Source organism: Dama dama, chromosome 20 (assembly GCF_033118175.1).
Source record: "Dama dama isolate Ldn47 chromosome 20, ASM3311817v1, whole genome shotgun sequence".
Classification (NCBI taxonomy): domain Eukaryota; kingdom Metazoa; phylum Chordata; class Mammalia; order Artiodactyla; family Cervidae; genus Dama; species Dama dama.
Genome location: NC_083700.1, coordinates 29,164,041 through 29,186,619, shown reverse-complemented (window position 1 = coordinate 29,186,619; position 22,579 = coordinate 29,164,041). Strand labels below are relative to the sequence as shown.

At 46.1% G+C, this 22,579-nt stretch overlaps 1 protein-coding gene across 1 annotated transcript in view; it reads right to left on the bottom strand.

Moving 5' to 3' along the window:
* Nucleotides 1-22,579, bottom strand: part of TSPAN2 (tetraspanin 2) — a 40,316-nt gene that overhangs the window by 2,830 nt on the left and 14,907 nt on the right. Inside the window, exons 2-7 of the mRNA XM_061121076.1 lie at nucleotides 20,488-20,590; nucleotides 10,036-10,133; nucleotides 8,799-8,873; nucleotides 7,314-7,412; nucleotides 5,907-5,978; nucleotides 2,616-2,699 (exon numbers count right to left, since the gene is read on the bottom strand). Coding sequence (XP_060977059.1) covers nucleotides 2,616-2,699; nucleotides 5,907-5,978; nucleotides 7,314-7,412; nucleotides 8,799-8,873; nucleotides 10,036-10,133; nucleotides 20,488-20,590 — 531 coding nt within the window. The remainder of the gene's footprint in view (nucleotides 1-2,615; nucleotides 2,700-5,906; nucleotides 5,979-7,313; nucleotides 7,413-8,798; nucleotides 8,874-10,035; nucleotides 10,134-20,487; nucleotides 20,591-22,579) is intronic.

The window sequence follows — 22,579 nt, the reverse complement described above, 5'->3', positions numbered from 1 at the left end:
GGGTTCATTCCCTGATCTGAGAACTATGATTAAGATTCTGCATACCATGTAGCATGGCAAAAAAAAAAAGCCACTGATTCATTCAAAAAGTGGACCATCTCTTCATTTCCAGTTAATTTTTAAGTGCAAATTATTCTTAATAAAGCATGATTATTTAACTCAATTTCACCAAAGCATAAACTGAGGTGTTTGAACTATGGCATTACTGACATCTTCTATGTCTTGGATAATTCTTTGAGAAGCTAAATATCTGGCAAAATCAATAGCTACTTAAATGGTTTGAACAGAAGGATGCCAAAAAATCATTTTTGTCTTCAATAACTTCTACAATTTTGTAGAGTCTGTGAAATGCTATGTGTAGGTGTGATATTTATAAACTGCTATCAATGTTTGTTCAAAGAAATTAGTATCATAATTCTGACTCTCTCTTCAATCTCAGCCTACATCAGACTAACATCTATAAATGCTGGATTTAAAAAGCCACGTGTTATCAGTTTTTGGAAGGGAAAAGATAGACTTAAGGTAATAACCGGGTTCGGGACTCCAAGCTTATGACTGACAGAATTCAGCACCAGGGTGTGGCAGGGGAGACACCTAATGGCCATCTTGTTAACTGATTACACAAAAAAACTTACCTTATGAAGAAAAGAATAAAAGAAGGAACTTTGGGGGTGCTGAGTCAAGATGGCCAACAGAAGGCATTCCCCCTTTTCCATGGTTGTAAGGCTGGATGCAACCCCTACTTAAGCTACCTTGTACCCTCAGAGAGAAGCTTCTTCAGTCTCCCCCGGCACTGTTGAGAGTCAGGGGCGACCACTTTTAGAATGGGCACTTGAGACTGTAAAATTGTTGGCAGGGTCTATTTGATACTTCTGTTAATGCAGATCTTTTTCATATCTTCTGTCTCAGAACTGTCCTTGGGAAGCCACAGAATGGTCATCAGGCTAGCCCCAGGGTGAGTGGGGAGGGGCCTGAGAGAGGTCCCCAGATAGGAATGTCCTCAGCATAGTATTTTCACCCATTGCCCCAGCCCTCTGTGCTCTAAATACAAGAAAGGAGCAAAGATGACTGTGTGTCCCCACTGCCAATTCATTAATTTCCTCACAATTCTATTGCCCTTGCCTTAGCTTAGACCATGAATTAACCTACATAGGAAGACTAGAGGGTAAGTCTATCTTGTCTGCTCAGTTGTTCAGTCATGCCTGATTCTTTGTGACCCTATGGCCCACCAGGCTCCTCTGTCCATGGGATTTTCCAGGCAAGACTACTGGAGTAGGTTGCCATTTCCTCCTCCAAGGGATCTTCCTGACCCACAGATTGAACCCACATCTCCTGTGTCTCCTGCATTGGCAGGCAGATTCTTTACCACTGAGCCACCTGGGAAGCCTAAGTCTATCTTGAAGTGAAAGTGAAAGCAGCTCAGCCGTGTCCAACTCCTTGCGACCCCATGGACTATACAGTCCATGGTAGTTCTCCAGGCCAGAATACTGGAGTGGTAGCCTTTCCTTTCTCCAGGGAATCTTTCCAACCCAGGAATCGAACCAGGGTCTCCCACATTGCAGATGGATTCTTTACCAGCTGAGCTCCCAGGGAAGCTCCAAGTCTATCCTAGCATTAGAACTCAACCCCTGGACAGTGGAAATCACCTCTTTAGGGGCTTACCTAAATCTTGCTTCCCTCCAACTTTATCTCCACATTGAACTACATGTCCTTCTAAACCTGGGTGGCTCCCCTCTACCTTAAAGGATAAAGCCCGACCTATCAAAAAGTAACACAAAGAACTCAATTATGTGGGCCCTCCTAAACCATTCCAGTGTCATCTCTTGCTACACCTACCATAGCTTTCTGACCCTATAGACTCTTGCACATTCTTCTTTTGGGCTTTAGAGGTACTGAGTTACTTGCCAGTGCATAGTGCACTATGCTTCAATTTAGACTTTTATGTATGTTTTGCCTGGGTTCTGGGTTTGGGAATACTCATTACATGTAGATCTAGCATTTATTGACTGCTGCATACCAGACACTTTATATGAATTAATTTCTAATTATTCTTTATATCTATTATCCCACTTAATCTTCACAACAATTTTATGAGGTTGATATATTAAGATCCCCATTCTGCCGATGAAGGAATTAAGACATAGAGAAATTAAGAAAACTTCCAGTGACCCCCAGGGCTTGTAAGTAGTGGAGCTAGCAGTAGAATCCAGGGAGTGGGATGCCAGAGGTCACACTGTTAATCACTACATGGTGCTGCCTCTGAAGATCATAGGTGAGAGAGTTTAACCTATGTTATCTTCAATTTCTAACAAAGGAAGAGACTTGGAATTAAAAATCACTTGTCTAGTTTAAGCTTGATGGCCTCAAAATGGGAAGCTATTGCAACGATAAACTCAAAGTCATAATTTGTTTAAAATGGAAATTTGTGTCATATTTTTAGAGATGTATTGATGGATCTAATTAGCTTTGTTCTTAGATATCCTGTCAAAAAGTCTTTGTCTTTTATGAGAAATCTCTCCAAAGACACTGCCACATCACACTTGAAGAGAAGTAAGATGCAAAGGTTCAAAGGCTTTTTACAGGGTCAGAGAAGGTACATTCTAGAACTTTCTCACCGTGAGACCTGCGATTCCAATACCGACAATTCCGATGAGCTGGAGCTTAACACTGATTATGCTCTCAATTTCATCAATGCAATTCTGTTTTGGAAAAGAAAAGGTCAGGAATAACAACTGATGGTATGTGTGAATCATCCAGTTCCAATCCATTCCTGTGAGAGTTGACCTCTGTCAGCTTCTGGTCATATTTAAACCATTCCTTCTAGGTACTTACAATCTCCTTTAGGGTCTGATAAATCAAAAATGTAGTTGGGAGGAAAAGGATAATACTCTCCTTTTGGTGGAATTTTCCTATTTAGGCCAATGGCTGCTTCAAAGCCCTGAAACCTGGCTGGAGGAAGCTATTCTGGAACATGAGGCATTTAAAAATTTGCAGCCTCTCCTTTCTTTCAGCAAATTAAAAAATAAGTAAAATACACCCAGAATAATAGCCCCTTGTTTTGGGTTGCCATTTATAGTTTAAATGATTTTACATACTTTTTAAAAATACTTGGTCCAATTCACAATGCAAGGTAGGCATCACCTAGTGGTAGGTATGTAAGTAAGAAGCTATAAAGTCTGTATAGGTTCAAATTTAACAAAGGAAAGCCAAGTGCTGGGGGCTGGAGGAATGTTTTCTTCCAGGGTGGCTGAGATGGATGGCCTTATTCTTCCATCTGCGTCCCACAGAGAATGTGCAGGGCAGGCCCAAAGAAACTTCATGGATGGGGGAATATTGGACACAGGGGCAGAATAGCTCACTCATATAGTAATTGAAATTACTTTCTCCAACTTCTGTTTGGTCCTCTTAAATACAGAGGTATTCTTGCAATCTAAATTTGTCCTTAGGCTGCCCAGGTCCTTTTACTTGTCAATGATCAGCTCTCTCTGATACTTGCATAAGCTATATGAAACTTTTACCACTCTCCTCACATCTCCTATCATACTTCATTCATTCATGGTTAATTCATTCAACAAACATTTCTCAGCATCTGCCTTACATGCCATGCCACTGGAATGGCATGATGGATTTGGAGAAAATAAGACATGGTTTCTTTCACTCTCAGGGAGTTAATAGTTTAGAGAAGGCCAAGGACTCACAAAAATAATTACACTGCATTCTGGTAAAAGTTTGAGAACTACTGCTCTAAATAATGACTTCTTTACTTACTGGAGTCAAGCCACAGAAATTCTTCCAATCTTCCTCACCTGCACCTATAAACTTACACACCCCATTCATCCAGTGCCACGTACTACTCTCTGCAGGGAGCATGCAAGGTGAGCAAGGCACACTGCTTCTTGTCACTGCCCTTGTCTGTGGAAAGTTAACCCCTTTACTGACTCTGGATCTTATTCTCTCATCACTTCTGGAAGCTTGTACTGCCACTTATCTCCCTTCCTTCCTACACATTCAGCCTCTCCTTCTCCACTGACACTGTCACTCATCATGTAACACCATGCACATGATCTGCAGTCTAACACAGAAATCCCCTCTAATAGTGTCCTCCAGCTCTGCCCGTGTCCCCTCCTTTCTTTCACAGAAAGTTTCTTTCTATGAAAAAGAAACTAAGAGGTAAGGAGATAGGATACTGTGAGGACCATGATACAGATGCTTCTCGAAACATTCTCATACTTCCCTCCTTATTTCCCACATTGTTCCTGCGCTTTCTCAACTGCTTCACCAAAACTGTATGGCAAATGTCATTAAGGATCTTCTAAGCATCAAATCCAACACATTATTTCCAGCCTTTATGTCCTTGTCCTCTCCTCAGCATTTGACTTTATGGACAAGCCACCACCTCCCTCACTCTACAGGAGCATTGTCTTTGAACTTTCCTTCATTCTGGCTACTTGTCCTCATGAGTGTGCATGCTCAGTCACCGAGTTGTATTCAACTCTTTGTGATTCCATGGACTGTAGCCCACCAGGCTGCTCTATCCATGGAATTTTCCAGGCAATAATACTGGAGTGGGTTCCATTTCTTTCTCCAGGGGATCTTCCTGACCCTAGGATCAAACCCACATCTCCCATGTCTCCTGCATTTCAGGCAGATTCTTTACCACTGAGCCACCAGGGAAGCCCACTTTGTCCTCACTTTACCCCTTAAATGATAGTACTTTAGCCCACCTCCTTCCTTATTCTACATGCTCCCCTGGGCATTTCCATCCACTCCTAGGCTTTAGCTATCACCAGCTTGCTGGATTCTGACACCTGTGTCTTCATCTCAGATTACCTGTAAATTTCACAGGTACCTAGTATACAAACTTAACTGAAACTGAAGCTGTCAACTGCTCCTTACCCTCTGTTCACCTCTCTTAGTGAGTGAGCCTCTGTCTACCCAGCAGGAGTCCAAAGTCTTAGCTTCTTCCCTTTTACTCCCTACCCACATCTAGTCAGTCACCTAGGGCTGTGGATTCTACCCCTGGACATCTCTGAGTCTGTCGCTTCCTCTCCCTCCCCACTGTCTGTAACTTGCTCTAAGCCTTCATCCTCTCTTACCAGGGTGAAAACAAGTGTCACCTCATGGCCTCCCTCCATGGCTCTCCAGCCTCCTGTTCTACCAGTCACACCCCCAGTCGCCTAAGTGCTCTTTCTACAATGTGAAACCGATTATGTTCATCCTCTACTAAAAGCAACGGCTTCCCTCAAGTTCCAGGTATGAAATCACGCCTTTGCCAGCCTTTCCAAAAGTGTCCCTTTCCATTCCCTCGGGGCTCCCTATTCTCTTGCAGTCCTGGAATTTCCAACTGTCATGTTTTCTGTTCCTGCTATTTTCAGGACCGGAATGACCTCCCCTTGTTCAAACTTGGCTCAAGAATCCCATCCATGGTCAAGCTTTCCTGACTCCACTGTGTCTCCACTGTATGCTGGGCAGATACTGTACTCTGCACTGCACCAGCTCCCTTGGCTAGTCGGTGAGGCCACTGAGGTAGGGACCATCTGTTTTCCATCTTAGAGTTTTCAGAACCTGGCATAGTGCCTGTCATGTAGCATTTAATAAAGGAAGCATTTATCAGTGCCATGACACCCATGGAAGGGTATGGGGCAACATTCTTAGAGTGCACACCCCTGGCCTTGGTGAACTTAACTAATGCCACTCTATTTGCCTTATCACCGGCAAGTCACCACACCGTTATTCCCCAGGGTGCCAGGAGATTGGGACTCAGTATTGCTTCACTTGTTCTGTATGGAATAAAACTGAGGCTAGAAGCCACTGTGAAAGGGCCTCCTAGAATCACACCCTCCATCCTGAGGGCAAGAACCATCTTAACACCACAGGCAGGATAGGAATCTGGTAGAGAAGCTTACCTTGTGTCCTACGAGCTCCTTTGGGCAGGTGGGTTGGACCTGTTCAGAGCTTTCCTTTCCACAGCACTGAAACTAGAAAGTCAGAAAAGAGCTTTTAGGGAAGGTAATGGGAGGGCACAGAGGAAGAAGTAGCAGTTACAAGTCTGGGTCTCTCTGTAAAGGACTGGGATTGCTGAGGCCACAAAACATCTTTGTTGCCTGACATTGCAACCCAACAGCTATTCTGGGGAGAGTGTGGTCATATGGTCATGCTGGCAAAGCAGAAAAATGACTTCACCAAAGTGTCCACCTTTTATGACAAGAGGTGACTGGAGGCAATCCAAACAAGGTAAGAAGCTGACAGTGCCTGTGTAAACTGCTGTTTTTAGACAGGAGTTGGGTCTTTAGATTTTTCCTTTTGGGTTTGCTGAGTAGCTAATGTTTTATGAGCTTCAGGAAAGGCTCATTAACTGCAGAGAGCCTGGAATAGAGAGGAGAAGTGACCACAGAGAACCCCAGGGACTGAACAACTGGCCAGCCAACAGGTATCCTGCCTTAAGGCTGCCCTGCAAAGACAAAGGAACCTGTGTGCTGTTTGACGTCCTTGGGGCGGCTGTGGCTGAACAGGATAAATGGTTGGCAACTTCCAGGACAGACCTGTGACAGACAAGAACTGGGCTACCTGAAAACACCTGGCCAGGAGTTCATTGCTGCTTCTCTGTATCACTGTGGTTGAGAAATCAGGACACCACTGGCCTGGCCCATCTCCCCTGGAAGTCTTTCTCGATTAACTGCTGGTAGCTGAAGAGTACTGCCCTGACAGCACGTTCCCACAGGACGTCCTGGGAGAAGCCGCACATGCCTCTCTCACGTACCCCTTTGGCTCACAACTGGGAGCTGAGTGAGGATCAGGGAGGCAAGGAACTTGCTCCAGGTCATGAAGCTGTTCTGCGGCAGAGTAGCAGCTAGAGATAAGCTTTTCTGACGTGAAGGTCATGGTTGTTCTTGTTACACTGCAGGGCCACTCTTGACAGAAGCTGGTATTTACTTGGGCAACTTTGTCTCTCTGGGTGCATGTCCAGACTTCCTCTTGTCAACTCTGTGTTAGATCTTTTTCTCTTCTAGATTCTACATATAACGCAAACGGTGACTCCCACGAAGGCAGAAATACAATGCTGCTGCCTGGCTTCACTCAATTTATTCTTATTTTTAATTTAAGTGATTAGAGAGAACCTAGCTTGTGCATAGTATTTGTTGCTGTTCAGTCACTCAGTCATGTCAAGCTGTTTGTGACCCCATGGACTGCAGCATGCCAGGCTTCCCTGTCTTTCACTATCTCTCTGAGTTTGCTCAAACTCATGTCCATTGAGTCGGTGACTCAACAATCTTTAGAAGATGAAATCTGAAGGAAGAAGTAAAGTCACTTACCGTTGAGTGGAAGGTGATGAGAGTCCCATTTCCCTTTTCCTTGTCTCTAAGGTAATCATTATAAGCTTCTTCATACATGGTCTGAACATGTCGTATTGCCTGAAAAAAATATCAGGAAAACAAAGGGACATGAGTGGAAAGTTTCAAAAGAAAAGAGCCCTCTTCCCCATCCTTCAAGAATATGGCTTTTCCATGTGTTTATTTGGACTTGAGGGTAATTCTGCATATATGGACCAGATTGCAGGTTCTGGAATTTCTAAGATGCTTCTGATGGAAGGATAGCCTAACCAAAAATAATTTTCACAGAATGGAAAGATTTCTTAGAGTGGAGGTTCTCAGCCCTGAATGGATAGCAGCAAAAACTGAACCCCAGGTTCCTGGACCCCACCCAGGTGATTCTGATGCACAGCCAGGGTAGAAACCTAGGCATTCTTGGGATTCCCTTGGAACAAGTACTCAAATCTTTTCATGACATGGTTTAACAGGTGTTCATGACCAAGGAAAACTGTTTCAGCATTTAAATACCACAGAAAATGCAGAGAATGCTTTTTCTAGTGTAACAGCATGTGACCCCCCAAATCCATAGGCTCTCAAGAAGTTGTAAGATCCAATTCCTCTAACCTACATATTTGAGGTTAAAGGAATTTGAGTAAACTCCAGGAGGTGGTGAAGGACAGAGGAGCCTGGCGTGCTACAGTCCATGGGGTCCCAAAGAGTCGGACATGACTTAGCAACTGAACAACAACAACTTCAGAAAAATTCCAGAGGAGGTGATATTTACTCGTTCTACATATTTACCATTTAAAAAATCTAAAATAAATTCATAAACAGAATTGATAGCGTGTGAATTTACATGAAACACAGCAAAACTTAAGATTCCATTCTTCCTCCTCTTCCATTTCACTCCTCTTTGCATGTTTAAGCCTAAAAAGTTCCCTTTGTCTGTGGGTTCTTCTGATAACTTATCCTGCATGCTTACAGGTTGAGCACAAACCTAAACTGGCTTCAAGGGCACCCAGAAGGCAGACTGTAGTCTTTGAGGTTGACCTGGCCTCTGCCCAGGCCAAACCCTAAGAACAAAGGACAGGCAAACAGGGATGCGAATGTGTGTTCTTCCCCTTCCCTACTTCTCACACCTGTAATCTAGTTCCTCCCACATCCCAAATGGGATCACCTTAAATTAGAGAACCTCTCGTTACAAAAACCCATAGATTCCTTTGTGTATCTAATGAAAGCAATTAACTACCTCCCCAGGAATATATGTGCACTTACATGTATGCACACACACACACACACACACACACACACACACACACATGCTTAAGCCTGCACCACGTTTCTAGGTTAAAATTCTGCATAAAAGATAATTGTGGGGGTTATTTGGCTTTGGAATATCACTGTGGTTGTCAATATTTTCATGTCCTTTGCCATAAAGAGAACACTTTAACCATCATTAAAGAACATTTATAAGTAACATTTACTTACTACATCCTTGCCTATGAAAGCAAATACTCCAGTGGTTATTTCAGCAGCAAATATCACCAATAGGCAGGTAAAAAACTGTAAAGGAGAGAAAATACTAACTTCATTAATTCACTAACCTTTTCAATTTATTTAACCTCTTTAATTCTAATTCCATTTGAAAAACAAGGTTATTAGTTTGAACAGAAATATTACAGAAGGAAGCATCTGATCCCTTAGTCCACTTGCTGTTTGTTCACTCAGTAATTCATTCAGCAATCATTTATTGAGCATTTGCTCTGGGCCAAGAACTGCGCTGGGCACTGGGTATACAGTGGTGAATAAGATAAGATCTCAGTGTCTCTGCTCTCCTGGATGTAATATTAATAATAGAAAGAGGAGGAAATGATGAATGAGTAAGCAATAGAAGAGTAAGATAATTTCAGAGTGATAAAGAAATTCCACCAGTGCCTGGCACCCATATGTTCAGTGACTGCTTGATGAACAAAAGAGGTTCTATAAAGATATAAAATAAGAGCAGGAGATAGAGAGTGACTGGAAGTGTTGGATTTGGGGAGGAGGTGACCTGAGACTGGATGCTCTAGATGGATTTTCTGAGGAGGAGGGGGTGGAGGTGAAGGGTGTTCTTCCGGACAGATTTCTGCTCTGATCTCGTGGGTCTGCTCTGATTAAACTAAGTTCAGTGATAAACAAGACACAAGATGCTCCACAACAGGGGAAAAAGAAAGAGTGGAGAACTGAGGAAGTGAGTTAGAAACCGTACATGGCAGGAGATCAGGAGAAGTGGCCACAGTTCAAACATCAAAGATTGCAGAGAGCAAGGAGAGGCTGCCTATTAAACCTGCTGTTTCTGATGCCTCGTGGAGAAATACAAAAACTTCCTTCCTGTGCCTCTTTTTCCTCCGGTCACACTGGCATTGGATGGATAGCAATTAACTGCAGTTTTTCCTTTTTTTTTTTTTTAAACAGAGGCTGCTTGTTAAAACAAACCACAAGAGGGATGTTTGCTTAAATTATTGATCTCAAACAGCAGTACTTTTCTTGTAGATAACAGTGCTTCCCTGACTACAGGAATCTTGTAGCTGCCTCAGTCACTGTGAGGTGTCATCAGACACTTTTCCTCCCCAAACATCTTCACACTAATGAACTAATTTTTTTTTTTTCCAAGCTTTCCATAGACATAGGGACAAAGATAATGCCCAGCTCCAGGCCAAGTCCCTCCCCACCTCTCCCCACTTACAGATCCGAGAACACACTGCGACTCCCTCGTGGCCCCACAGCACCCGAAGAAGCCCACGGCCATCATCAGGGCCCCTGCTCCAACCAGCACATAGAGCCCTGCGGGGAGAGCACAGAGAAGATGCTGACCAGTCACCATCGGCTCTCTCCCCAGCACCAACGCCGCCAGCCTGGCCTCCGCCACCACCACCCCAGACATCCCGCCTGGCAGAGCCTTCAGTTGTTAACTGGATAAAGGTTAGCCCTTGGGGAATGCTTCCTGCTGAGCGCTTCCAACACCTGCACAAGGATCCTGAGAGGGAGGGGCTACTATAATCGCCAGGGAACAAAGAAAGCTCGTGTTTACAGAGGTGAAGCAAGCCGCTCAGGGTCACACGACGAGCACCTATTCCACAACTCTTAGTCGCCTCCAAGTGCCTCCTATCTGCCTGGCACTGTACCTTCCAGCCTCCACTACCCTGTGAAGTGAGTGTTAGTGCCATTCACATAAACTGGTAAGACTGATTCCAAGGGTGGTGAGGAGCCAGTGCCAGAGCTGGGATAAGAACCCACGTCTTCCTAGGAGCCTGTGGTCTCTCGTGGCACTCTGGAATAAGTAGCTGTCCCCTCCTTGTGAGAGGCCCTGAGGACAAAGTGTCTGGGAGGGGAGAGGGCTGTTGATCGGCCCAGGCAGAGACAGGGAAGCAGGGAGGACGTGGGACAGAAGAGGGAGGCTTTTAATTAAGGAGAGGGGTAGAAGACACAGTGATGAGGCAGTAAGGTTCTGTGTGAATGATAAACTTTACAGGACAATACCACATACACAGGACACATGCTAGGTCATACATGCTACAAGAAAAAAGCTGGTGAGGGGAGGTGATAAGGTAATATACACCAACAGTGTTAATGTTAATAGACTATTAGCTACATTTGCTTTAAGGGCTTCTTTTCTCCAGGAACTGTTCTAAGCACTTGGCACAAATTTATTCATTTAATCTTCATGAAGCAGGTACCATTATTATCTTCATTTTTCTTTCTTTTTTTTAGGCAAAGGAGCTGGGTCCTGAAGGTCGAGTGATTTGCCCAAGATCATAGAGCTGGGATAAAAATACCCATCTGCCTCTAAAGCCAGCTCATGGCCATCAGCCCATCCTGCCTCCCCAGCAGGCCTCAATTTGAGTGATAATTTTGCTCAGTTCTAAAGTCAAGCCGCAGGAACAGCTGTTCTCACAGAGAAAGAAAAGGGCAGAAATGTTCTCATTGTGAGAGAAAGAAGGACAAGCCAGGTTCTGACTTCCTTTTCTGATCCTGAGATAAGTTAGAACACAATATGGGGTCTGGAACTTGGCTTGCTTAGAGTAATGCCCATTGCCTCAACTTTATTTTCTGCATTTTATTCATGTGAGTCACCTGGAAACCACTCCCATCCACGAGGGGGTGGGGAGTTGGCACGCCACTCTTGTGGGGAAACCCTGAGGCTGGCCTGCAGGGTGCCTCTGGGTGGGAAGCCCCCTCTGGGTGCTGCCGGTGGTTTGTGGGCAGACCACTCTGTTCCCTGACAGACGGAGCGGCAGGCCTGCCACTTCCTGCACCACCCAGGCTGTTCTCAGGTCCCTTTTCAGAGTCGGGGAAGCCCTGTTCTTCCAAGGTCCCGAGACAGGTATTTATGTATTTCCTGCTAGGCAGGCTCAGCCACTTCCTCCCTTTTCCTTTTCCCTAAAAAAATAATTTCATGGAGAATGGATGTGGTAATGAGAGAAATGAAAACATATTAAAAATAATACTACTATTGGCCCCCCTGCCTAAAGACCTTATTGTTCTAAAGAATTTCTTCACTTTTCAAAGCTCTTTTATTTCCATCTCCTCAAAGCAGTAAGTAAGTAAGTAAGGCAAGTATTTTACATATTTCTATTTCTATAATGGGGGTCAGGGCAGCAAAGGGCTCCGGGCAGGACACACAGGCCCGGAGCCCTGATTCCACCCCATTGAAACAGTTCCCTCACAGAACATCTCCTGGTTGGGCCACCTTATTGGATGGATTTCCTGCTTACAATGTCCGTTGCCTCTTCACCACTACATGATACTGTCTACAGATCCTGCTTGGAGTCACAGCCTAGAGACTGGATGCCCTGGGATCCTTATCCATCCTACACTCCAGTCACATAGGAATTCATCATGATGAAACTCAGCCTGTGGGTTCCCATATATGTCTTTCTCATCTATAGATGTTAAACCCTCAAACAAATGTTATTCACCCTACCTAGAATATGCCAAGAGCAAGATAGAATTCCCAGTCAGTGTTTGTTGGATACAAGGATAAAGAGAGAGCAAATCAGATTGGAAGTTCTGGATGGACTATCAACCATCACCCATCTTTGCTTAGAGATACATGCTGGGACTACATTCCAACAAGCATCCAAGGAGCCACCACACGGCTGGGCTCTCCCGAGTCAGGCAGATGAAGACTGGCTGCAGGCCCTGCAGAAAGGCTCCTGAGAGTGTGCAGCCCAGGACGGAGGGGTGCTCCTGAGGAGGCTCGGGTACAGTGGACAGAGGCACCTGAGTCTGAGGCAGACAGAGCCGCTCCCCACTGTGAACAAGCTCACTCAGCCCCTTGCCCTTCTGAAGTAAGAGCTCCCTTAGAAAATGTGCTTATTTGTACACTATTCCATTCTTCCAGTGGTAAAGAATCTGCCTGCTGATGCAGGAGATGTGGGAGACGTGGGTTCGAGCCCTAGGTCAGGAAGGTTCCCCTGGAGTAGGAAATGGCAACCCACTCTAGTATTCTTGCCTGGAGAATCCCGTTGACAGAGGAATCTGATGGGCTACAGTCCATGGGGTCTCAAAGAGTCGGACATGACTGAGCACATACATACTCCATACTCCATTCTTAGGCTATCAGAATCACAGAACTCAAAGCAAACACCCTGAAACTAACCCAGCAGCTCCAGTTCCCGAGGCCTCTCCCTGGCAAACCTCTCCCCAGCACACCTCCTGTGCATGTGTGGCCACATGACTCAGCCCCATGCCAAACTCATTGGAGTTGATGTGAAAATCAGAAGAAATTCTACTCGTGGCAAAGGTCTTGGGCCTGCTGAATCCAGTTTCAAATCTGGCTGTAATACTCTGTATACCACGGGGTCACTTGTAACTTCCAAGGATACCTTATCCTTTTTCTGATCTGGCCCTCAAAACACAGCTATTGAATGGACAGATTGATTGGCAGCCACACTTTAATTCCAACATGCTTTCTGTAGGTCAGGAAGATCTGCTGCAATAGGGATCGGCTACCCACTCCAGTATTCTTGGGCTTCCCTTGTGGCTCAGCTGGTAAAGAATCCGCCTGCAATGCAGGGAGACCTGGGTTCAGTCTCTGGGTTGGGAAGATGCCCTGGAGAAGGGAAAGGCTACTCACTCCAGTATTCTGGCCTGGAGAATTTCATGGACTATACAGTCCATGGGGTTGCAAAGAGTCGAACATGACTGAGCAAATTTCACTCACTTTCTGTGGAACCCTTTTGCTCCCACAGCAGCTTTGTGACACGTGGATAACCTATACCCAATCCCCTATGCTTCCTGAGGCCTGTTTCCCTTAGTTTGAGAGAGAGAAAACATTTTGATATTGCATTTTTTGCATTAACAGCTGGGCCTTGCCATGCCAGTGATCTCCAGGTGACATGCTACCACCAATTTCCTAACAATTCCATCACTTGTCTCTGGTTTCAGATCCTTCTTTCTAAGCTAGAAGCATCATTCCAAGTAACACAGAAAGGAGACAGTGACCTCCTAAAAGCCTTGTCTGAGTCAACTCACTTTTAAATGGCTCACCTTTTAGGGACTGAATAGTGGCATAGACATCAATTTCAGTGGCTTTTTGGCAGCAGATGATTTTACATATCCATCTAATGACCATTTTTCATCTAAAAATATTTTTCTCTGCTTCTATGCAACTTTCCCTTCCTCCTAGCTTGTCATGGACACACACAATTATATATGAATTTAGAATACTGGATGGGACTTAATTTATGGAGAAAGTTACGACTTGTGTGATCAGTTGCTCAGCTGTGTCCGACTCTTTACGACCCCATGGACTGTAGTCCACCAGGCTCCTCTGTCCATGGGATTCTCCAGGCAAGAATACTGGAGTGGGTTGCCATTTCCTTCCCCAGGGGATCTTCCCGACCCAGGGATGGAACTTGTCTCCTGAATTGGCAGGCAGATTCTTTATCACTGAGCCACTTGGAAAGCTGAGTAAGGACTTGGGTTCTCGCTAAATAACAATAGCAGCTGTTAGTTATTGAGTGCTATTGTAGGAGTCACGGAGTCATTCAACACTAAGAGTGACCGCCACCACTTCAGTGCCTTAGGGGCTCTGAGTCTGTACTATGCCCCTGACGGGCATTATCTTAGGAACCTGGCGCCTGAGAAGCCTCAGTGCTATCAGCTCGTCTCTCGCTCTGACTACCTGGCACCTAAACCACTCCAGTATCTCCCCTTCTCCTACTCTCCTATGTAGTCGTGCCAGCCACAGGCTGACTCCTCCCTTGGCCTGCCCTGCAGGAAGAACAGCCGCTAATATTTACTGAGGGCTCACTGCACTCGAGTACATTCACAGGTGAAATCATCTCATACGCACATCAGCCCTGTGAGGTATGTAGAGGTGGTATTCATATTTCAGAGGGGAGGAATCTGAGACACAGAGAGGTAACTTAATGAAGACTGCACAGCTAGTAAGGCTTGGAACTGGAACCAAACTCAGGGCTCTACTCCAAAGTGCACACCCTAACTCCTATGCTGCGCTTTCAGCAGGAACCAGATGAAAGGTGATTTTCTTAACTAGAAATCTGTAACTTTTCATTGGAAGGACTGATGCTGAAGCTGGAACTCCAATACTTTGTCACCTGATGCGAAGAGCCAACTCACTGGAAAAGACCCTGATGCTGGGAAAGATTTAAGGCAGGAGGAGAAGGGGAGGACAGAAGATGAGATGGTGGGATGGCATCACCAACTCAATGGACATGAGTTTGAGCAGACTCTGGGAGATCATGAAGGAAAGGGAAGTCAGGTGTGCTGCAGCCCATGGGGTTGCAGTCCATGACAAAACAACAACAATAAATGGCAGGAGGGTTCTTTATCTCCTTCCTTGAGAATAGTGCCCAAGGAATCTAACATTGATGATTTCTGGGGTTTCCCCTCAAAGTATTTTCTGGGGTGGGAGCCAGAAATCTGGGCCTGCTAACTGTCTCTTTAGGTAAGTCCTCTTATTTCTCAGTTTTGTTATTTGCAATATGGCAATAATTATCTATACTTAAGTTCCTGTAAAAATGCTTTGGAGAAATTGTGTCAACAGTGTAAGCTATATCACGTGTCTGTTTTGCAACTACTATGAATCTCAGGTACAACTAAAACTTGAGAAGTAAAAAATATTACCAGAGTGAGTCAGAGTCTTTAAAAAGCCCCAGAACACTCAGCACTGGAACCCTTACCTTATACATGACATCTAGCCACAGTCAAAGCCAGGCTCTGCAGCTCTGTATTCGCCGAGGGACAGCCACAGACTACCTGGGATTCCAGAGAGTGAGTGGCTGTGTCTGAGCAGGCAGCTCCTTCCCCTTGGGGAGGAACCTGCTGATGCCTTCCATCCTTCGCTCACAAACATGACTTCATGTGTTCCAGCCTTCTGAGGGCCCAGGGAATCTCTCTCCACCCTGTGCCTCTGGAAGGAAGACCCTTGTGTTGTCTGTACCTCTAAGGGGCAGCCCCAGAGAAAAACTGTAATGGGAGAGCAGACTGGCATGTTAGTAGAACTTGGAAGACATTGGGGGTTTCTCCCAAGAGTGAAGGAGACCAACATGAAGAGGGTCTGGGAAACAAGAAGTCACCTAGCCTTTCTTGTTGCCAGTTCCACTCTTGCCAGGCTCTCCCTTCTCCACCCTAGCAACCAGTGGATGTGATATCCTGGGTCAGCCTCCAGGTCTTGACCTGAGCTCAGAAGTCCTTGAGAAGAGGTGGTAGGTGCAGTCAGTCTGACTGCCCTGGCTCTCTGGCCTCATTTCTAACTCCCCTCACAGCTGGATCCTTTCCACACTGATCCTTAACTATGAAGTCAGTTCCAGATCTTTATTATATGAAGGACATTCTCTCCATCACCGAGGAGGAAGACACAAGGGTCCCAGAAAGGAAAGCATCCACCTAGAGGAGGAAGTGCATGTGTGCTGTGCTAAGTAGTGTCTGACTCTTTGCGACCCCATGGACTGTAGCCCGCCAGGCTCCTCTGTCCTTGGGGATTCTCCAGCCAAGAATACTGGAGTGGGTTGCCATTCCCTTCTCCAGGGGATCTTCCTGACCCAGGGATGGAACTTGTGTCTCCTGCATTGGCAGTTGGGTTCTTTACCAATAGCACCTTTTGAACTATGATGTTGGAGAAGAGTCTTGAGAGTCCCTTGGACTGAAAGGAAATCAAACCAGTCAATCCAAAAGGAAATCAACCCTGAATATTCATTGGAAGGACTGATGCTGAAGCTGACGCTCCAATACTTTGGCCACCTGATGCGAAGAGCCGACTCATTAGAAAAGATCTTGATGCTGGGAAAGATTGAAGGTGGGAGAAGGGGGTGACAGGACAAGATGGTTGGACAGTATCATCGACCCAATGGACATGAGTTTGAGCAAACTCTAGGAGATGGTGAAGGACAGGGAAGCCTGGCATGTAGTCCATGGAGTCACAAGGAGTCAGACACAGCTGAGGGAATGAACAGCAACAACCACTTGGGAAGCCCCGGAGGAAGAAGGATTTCCTACAAAGGGTGGCAGTCATCTGCCCAGAAGCAGGGAGTTACGTGTCTTCCTGAGGTCCCTCTCAGGGGAAGGTTGTGTTTCTTTAAGAGCACTTTAATGGGCCAAGCTTGTTCTCCAGGGCTCTTTAAAAAGTGGTGATAAGAGTTTAATGCGCTGATTGCTCTGGAACCTATTCTGAAAAGAAAATACACAGTTCAGTGCACAGTACCTAGCGACATGAAGTGAGATTTTCCAAAAACTGGGCCTGCTTCTTCTTTAAAGTCCTATTACCTCATACTGTTTGCTATGCAAGTCCATAAAATGGCATCCTGGTACATTTTTTTCTTTTCATTTTATTACAAGAGATCTGGTATCTTTCCTATTTGGAAAATTATTTATTGAGGAAAGAAATATCAACTTCTATAAACATGTATATTGCTCTTTCTATTTATAAGAAATATTTGAAATGGAGAGAAGTTTCCTGACTTCACAAGGACTTTGTTGGCACTCACTAGAGAGACAACACAGGAAAACAAACAGAACAAGCACAGGCTTAGGTATTGGCAAACCTGGGTTGAGGGCTGAGCCCCATTGTGAAAAGCTGGAAAACCACAGCTGACTGCCAGCCCCCCTTTCCTGTCTGTTTCACGCCCTGGTCCTTAGTCTCCTTATTCTGTTCAGTGCTAAGACTCTGTGATAACTCTCTTCTCTGAACTTTGAACACTGAACATAAGCATTCTCACCACCAGCCCATTGTGGGTGACTTAGAGAGGGGAGGTATGACTGAGGAAGAACCAAGGGTGGCAGGCCCATGCCCACATCCCAGGTCACCAGGAACAAGCAGGAAGGATTCAGGCCCTGTTGTGGGTGCTGTTGTTTTTCCACCCTGAGTTCACTTCCTTTTCTTCTCTATTAGACAATGAACCTCCTTCACTCTCAGCCCATGTGGTCTGAGAGGGCTGACTTGCCCCAACTCCATGGCAGGTGTGAGGCCCAGGCTTCAGCCAACAAGCCCGTCTCAGGCAGCTGGCCACAATGACTGCTGTGGGAATGGGCACTGGACCCAAGACCGCCAATGACAGTGAGATCCAGGACTTTGGTTGAGTCAGTTGGGAGAGGAGCACACTGTTGCCATGGTTACTTGGGAGATGGTACCTGGAGCTGTGGGTGGCCGATTTATCAGATCTAGGGGGAATCTGCCCCAGACTGGAGCCACAGGAAAACAGAGCTAAGAGATGGCTACAGACTGGATTCTGATCACATCACTTGTGTCCCTAAGATGAGTATTAATCCTGATTTTTCCATTATGAGTCAAGAAATTTCTGTTTTGCTCAAAACAGTTTGAGTCAAGTTTCTGTGATTTGCAACTGAAAGAGTCCTGACAAATACGTCCACAAACATGTGACATTTCTTGCATCTTGGGCAGTTCATATTGCTTTAGTTTAGATTTGGAAATAGGATCAGGAATGTTTGGAGCTAGTTCACCCTCCTACTCGGTGCAGGAATCTGCTGTATGGATAGAAGATCCATTTGGATTTTTGGTTAAATACCAATGTATCAGAGGGGTCACTTTCTATAGAAATCTGCTCAGCTTCTTTGATTTCTCAAACCATTGAAAAGTTTTTCTTTTGTTGGACCCAAATCTACACCTGTGAAATGGCTATCAGTGCTTTGTTTCTGGAGGAACACAGATAGAGGCTGCTCCCAGACTGGCCTCCATCCTTCCTTCCACACCCTCACCCCTTCTCTAACCCAGCAGGGTCCCTGACTTCTGTAACTCAGGTTTCCATCTGAAAATCATTAGTTGTGACTTCTATGTTTGACTCTATCACTGATACCTTTTTTTGTTTTGATTCCTTCTGTCCCTGAGTTTAACAATGTTTAATAATAACATTTAATAATGCTTAATAAAGTTTCTTGCCTTTCTATCCTTTTCTTCACAATTCCTACTGCTACCACCATGGGTTATGACCTTATTTCTTCAGGTCTGACTGTATCAATAATCTAGCATGGTCTTTTTTGTCCTCCCCTCTCATTCCAGAATAATCGCTTTAAAATGCAATGTAGATTGACTGTGAAAGTGAAAGTCGCTCAGTCGTGTCTGACTCTTTGTGAGCCCATGGACTATACAGTCCATGGAATTCTCTAGGCCAGAATACTGGAGTGGGTAGCCTATCCATTCTCCAGTGGATTTTCACTACCTAGGACTCGAACCAAGGTCTCCTGCATTGCAGGCGGATCCTTTACCAACTGAGCTATCAGGGAAGCCCTGTAGATTGATTGTACCCTCCCCCAAACTCTAAACTATCCTTCTGTTGTTTATTTTGTTTTTTAAAACTGCATTATTTATTTACTTTTGGCTGTGTCGTGTCTTCGTCGCTGTGCGGGGCTTTTCTCTGGCTGTGGGGAAGGAGGGCTCCTCTCTCGCTGCCCTGCGCAGGCTTCTCTTGTTGTGGACCACAGGCTCTGGGGCACACGGGGTGCAGTAGTTGTGGTACTTGGGCTCTAGAGCACAGGCTCAGTAGTTGTGGTACGTGGGTTTAGGTGCTCAGAGGCACGTGCTATCTTCCTGGATGAGGGACGGAACCTATGCTTCTGCATTGGCAGTTAAGATTCTTTACCACTGAGCCATGAGAGAAGCCCCCCTTCTATTGTTTATTAAATTAACTAGCACTGACATTCAAGGCCCTCTGTATCTGTCCTCCCTCCCTTCTCAACATTTCTAATCGTAATTTCTTCCATGCCCATATGCTTTACATTCTGGTAAGAGTTATCTGCCCAGCCTAGGCTTGCTAATCACTGTCTCATAGGCATGCCTTGTGTCCCAAACCTCTTCAGTCCCTAGTCGTCCTCTTCTCTATTGATTAAGGTTGGTTTTTCATACCTAACTCAAATCCTTCTTGCCTCACCAGTTTAGAATGACCCCTGATGCACCAACTGCAAACACCACTAAGTTGGCACTTAGTTATACACTAGTTTCTCAGCCTCAACTTATCACATGGTCTATATCAGCTTCCCACTCCTCACCCCTTTCCCACTGCGGGAAGAAGGCTGCACTACCCCTCCCACACTGAGGTCTCTGCCCAGGGAAGCTCTCCCGCCCCCACTCCCTTCCCTGCCCTCCCCACCCCACTCTGCTCCACTTCCCCTCCCCTCTGCAGTCCCTAGTCATGGAGGGACTCAGATTAGCCCCTCCACACCTTGAGCTGTCTCTCTTTATTTTGAGTTAGGTGTCTCTCCTAGACAATTTAAAATATACAAAATCACAAATACACAAAACGAGAGCTTGACTGGGCAGGGCTTCCCTGTCACCCTATGGATGAGCAAAGGACTGACATTGTCGTGTACCCACTTCACTCAGGGAGTGCAGGGGGGTTTTCCAATTCTTTTTTTTTGGGGGGGGTTTTCCAATTCTTTGGACATGAATTGTGGTTACGTGCTGGGCTTCTTTCTTAAGGTGGCTGAAAGAAGTACAATTGTTCAGTCCCACCCGGTCATCCTCGGTTTTGGAAGCAGAGGGATGAACCAGGTGTGGGGTAGCAGGGCCCTCTCCCCTCTGCCTGGCCTGGGTGGGCATCTGGGGCTCTGATTTGTCTCCTTTCTCTCCCTCCGTTCCCCTCCCATGGAAGTCCAGCTGCAGGCTCCCCTCTAAGCCAGGGCAACCCCATCTGAAGAAGGAGAGGCTGCAGTCACTCACCCATGTAGAAGTACTCTGGGGACTTGTCCTCCGAGGAGAAATCCTTCATGGAGCCTCCAAACCGAAACCATAGTCCAAAAGCAATGACAGCCGACCCTGCCAGCTGAAAGGGAAACAGCCTGTGTTTACAAGGGAGGGGAACATGTGTGTATGCTCTGGGAGACTGGGGGCTGGCAGAGTGGCCCCTGAAAAACCAGCTGGACCCCTCTTCATCTTTCATACAGTGGGGGTGGAATGATGTGCTCAGAGTCCCCAACCCCAGGTCCCTGATGGGATGTTAAAGCTGGGCTCTCCTGATTCCAAGCTCAGAGTTTCTCCCATTCTGTCAGGCTGCCCTGCGATTACGGGGCAGGCACAGTCTAGCCCAGGATGCTTCTCAAAAAGAGTTCCCACAACAGTCCCCCTGGAAGCTATCTGCTCCTTGTCCTACTCTTCCCTGATGGGTACTCTGGACTTCCTCACCAGCACCACAGAGAGAGGTCACCAAGAGCAAGATGAACTCCCAGACCTGGGGGACACCCACTTTTCTAAATAGGAAGAAAACACGCCAACCTCAGAACCCACCCACACCTCCTGAGTGCACAGTGCCCAGTTAGAGAGCTGCTTTAGAAGCATCTAGAACCTGTCCTGCCCGCCCAGGCCACCATGGTCACTGCACTGCCCCGCCTGAGGATGGTTCTGCAGGAGGGGAAACTGGCCGGGTTTTTTTTTGTCTCTTTCTTTCCTTTTTTTTGGTTGCTATTTTGGGTTTCCATGGAAAGCAAGAAAGGAAAAAATAATTTTCTGAAAAAGCCTGGTCTGTGTGCTGTGTGGCTCATGGAGAGGCTGAGTGGCTGGCACAGGCGGTGGCTGGGCAGGCTGGCGGCTGCTAGACTCATTGCCTGCTTCTCTGCTGCTGTGAGGGCTTCTGTGAGGCTCCGCACCGGTCTGAACGCCCTCCCTACCACTGCAGGGCTGTCCCAGCGGGCTCCCGCCATGGCTTCCTCTCTCTCCACAAACAACCATCTCGAATTTCACTATATCAGTTCAGCAGTTACTCAATGGCACCTTCTGGACTCAAAGAACCACAGGAAAGTGAGCAGAGATGTAAAAAGAGCCTCCTGGTTTGGCCAACCCATCCGATTAGAGCTGGGCTGCCTAAGCCATCCCCGAACCATTAGTTCAGAGGCTGCCCCGGCCCCAGTAGGGCAGAGCAGACACAGAGGCTGGCAACAAGGAGGCAGAAGCATCAAAGTCAGAGATAAGGAAAATGATGTCAAAGTCGGGGTCAGAGCCCTATTTATACAGGGTCCTTCTGTGGGCTATCTGTGAAGGGCTGGGGCTCTCTGACTAGATTTATATGAAGACTTTATCTCTTTTCACCCTTTATTCCCCCAAGGCCCATTCCCTTGGTGGCCAGCTTCTTCAGTAGAGCAGCATGATGTCTGCAGGAGGAACTGGAGGCCCAGAGTTCTACCAGCTGGACTCTCTGAGGTGGAACAACTAAAAGTTTCCAGTACTTAGAGGAAAGCATTAATTGGATAATGTGAGGGACAGCTAAAGGAACTGGGCTGCTCGACCAGCTTTAAAAGATTTTTGCACTTTAAAAAACATTAGCAAGGCATGGAAAAATATTTAAAGGAGTACTGTTAAAACATTAAGAATATTTTTCTTTGGAAGGTAAAAATTACAGGTGACTTTTCTCTTTGCACGATCCTCTCGAAGTTTTGTGGGTGAAGCAGGTATATTATAAGCTTAAAAGCCGGATATGGTAGTTTATCTCATCAATACAAAAAAACTGGGGTGAGTTTTCTTGGGCTGGGCTTTAGTTTGGGAGGAAACTGGCTTTGGAGATCATTACTGTTTCTTGTACAGGGAAGAGAGCGATGCCCTTTGGGATAGCCCTGTCCTCGGGGTGCTGCCTGGATGGCTGTGTCCAGTAGAACCTCACAAGCAGCCCTGCCCGCCCCACCTCTGCAGCCACTCGGTGGAGTTTCCAAACACAAAGCGAAAATCTATTGACAGAGGCATCAGGCCAAGGCTTGCAGCCACCGAGCAGACGGTGGAGGAGGTGACTGGTCCCAGGGACACCCTACCACGAGGCCACATTTTT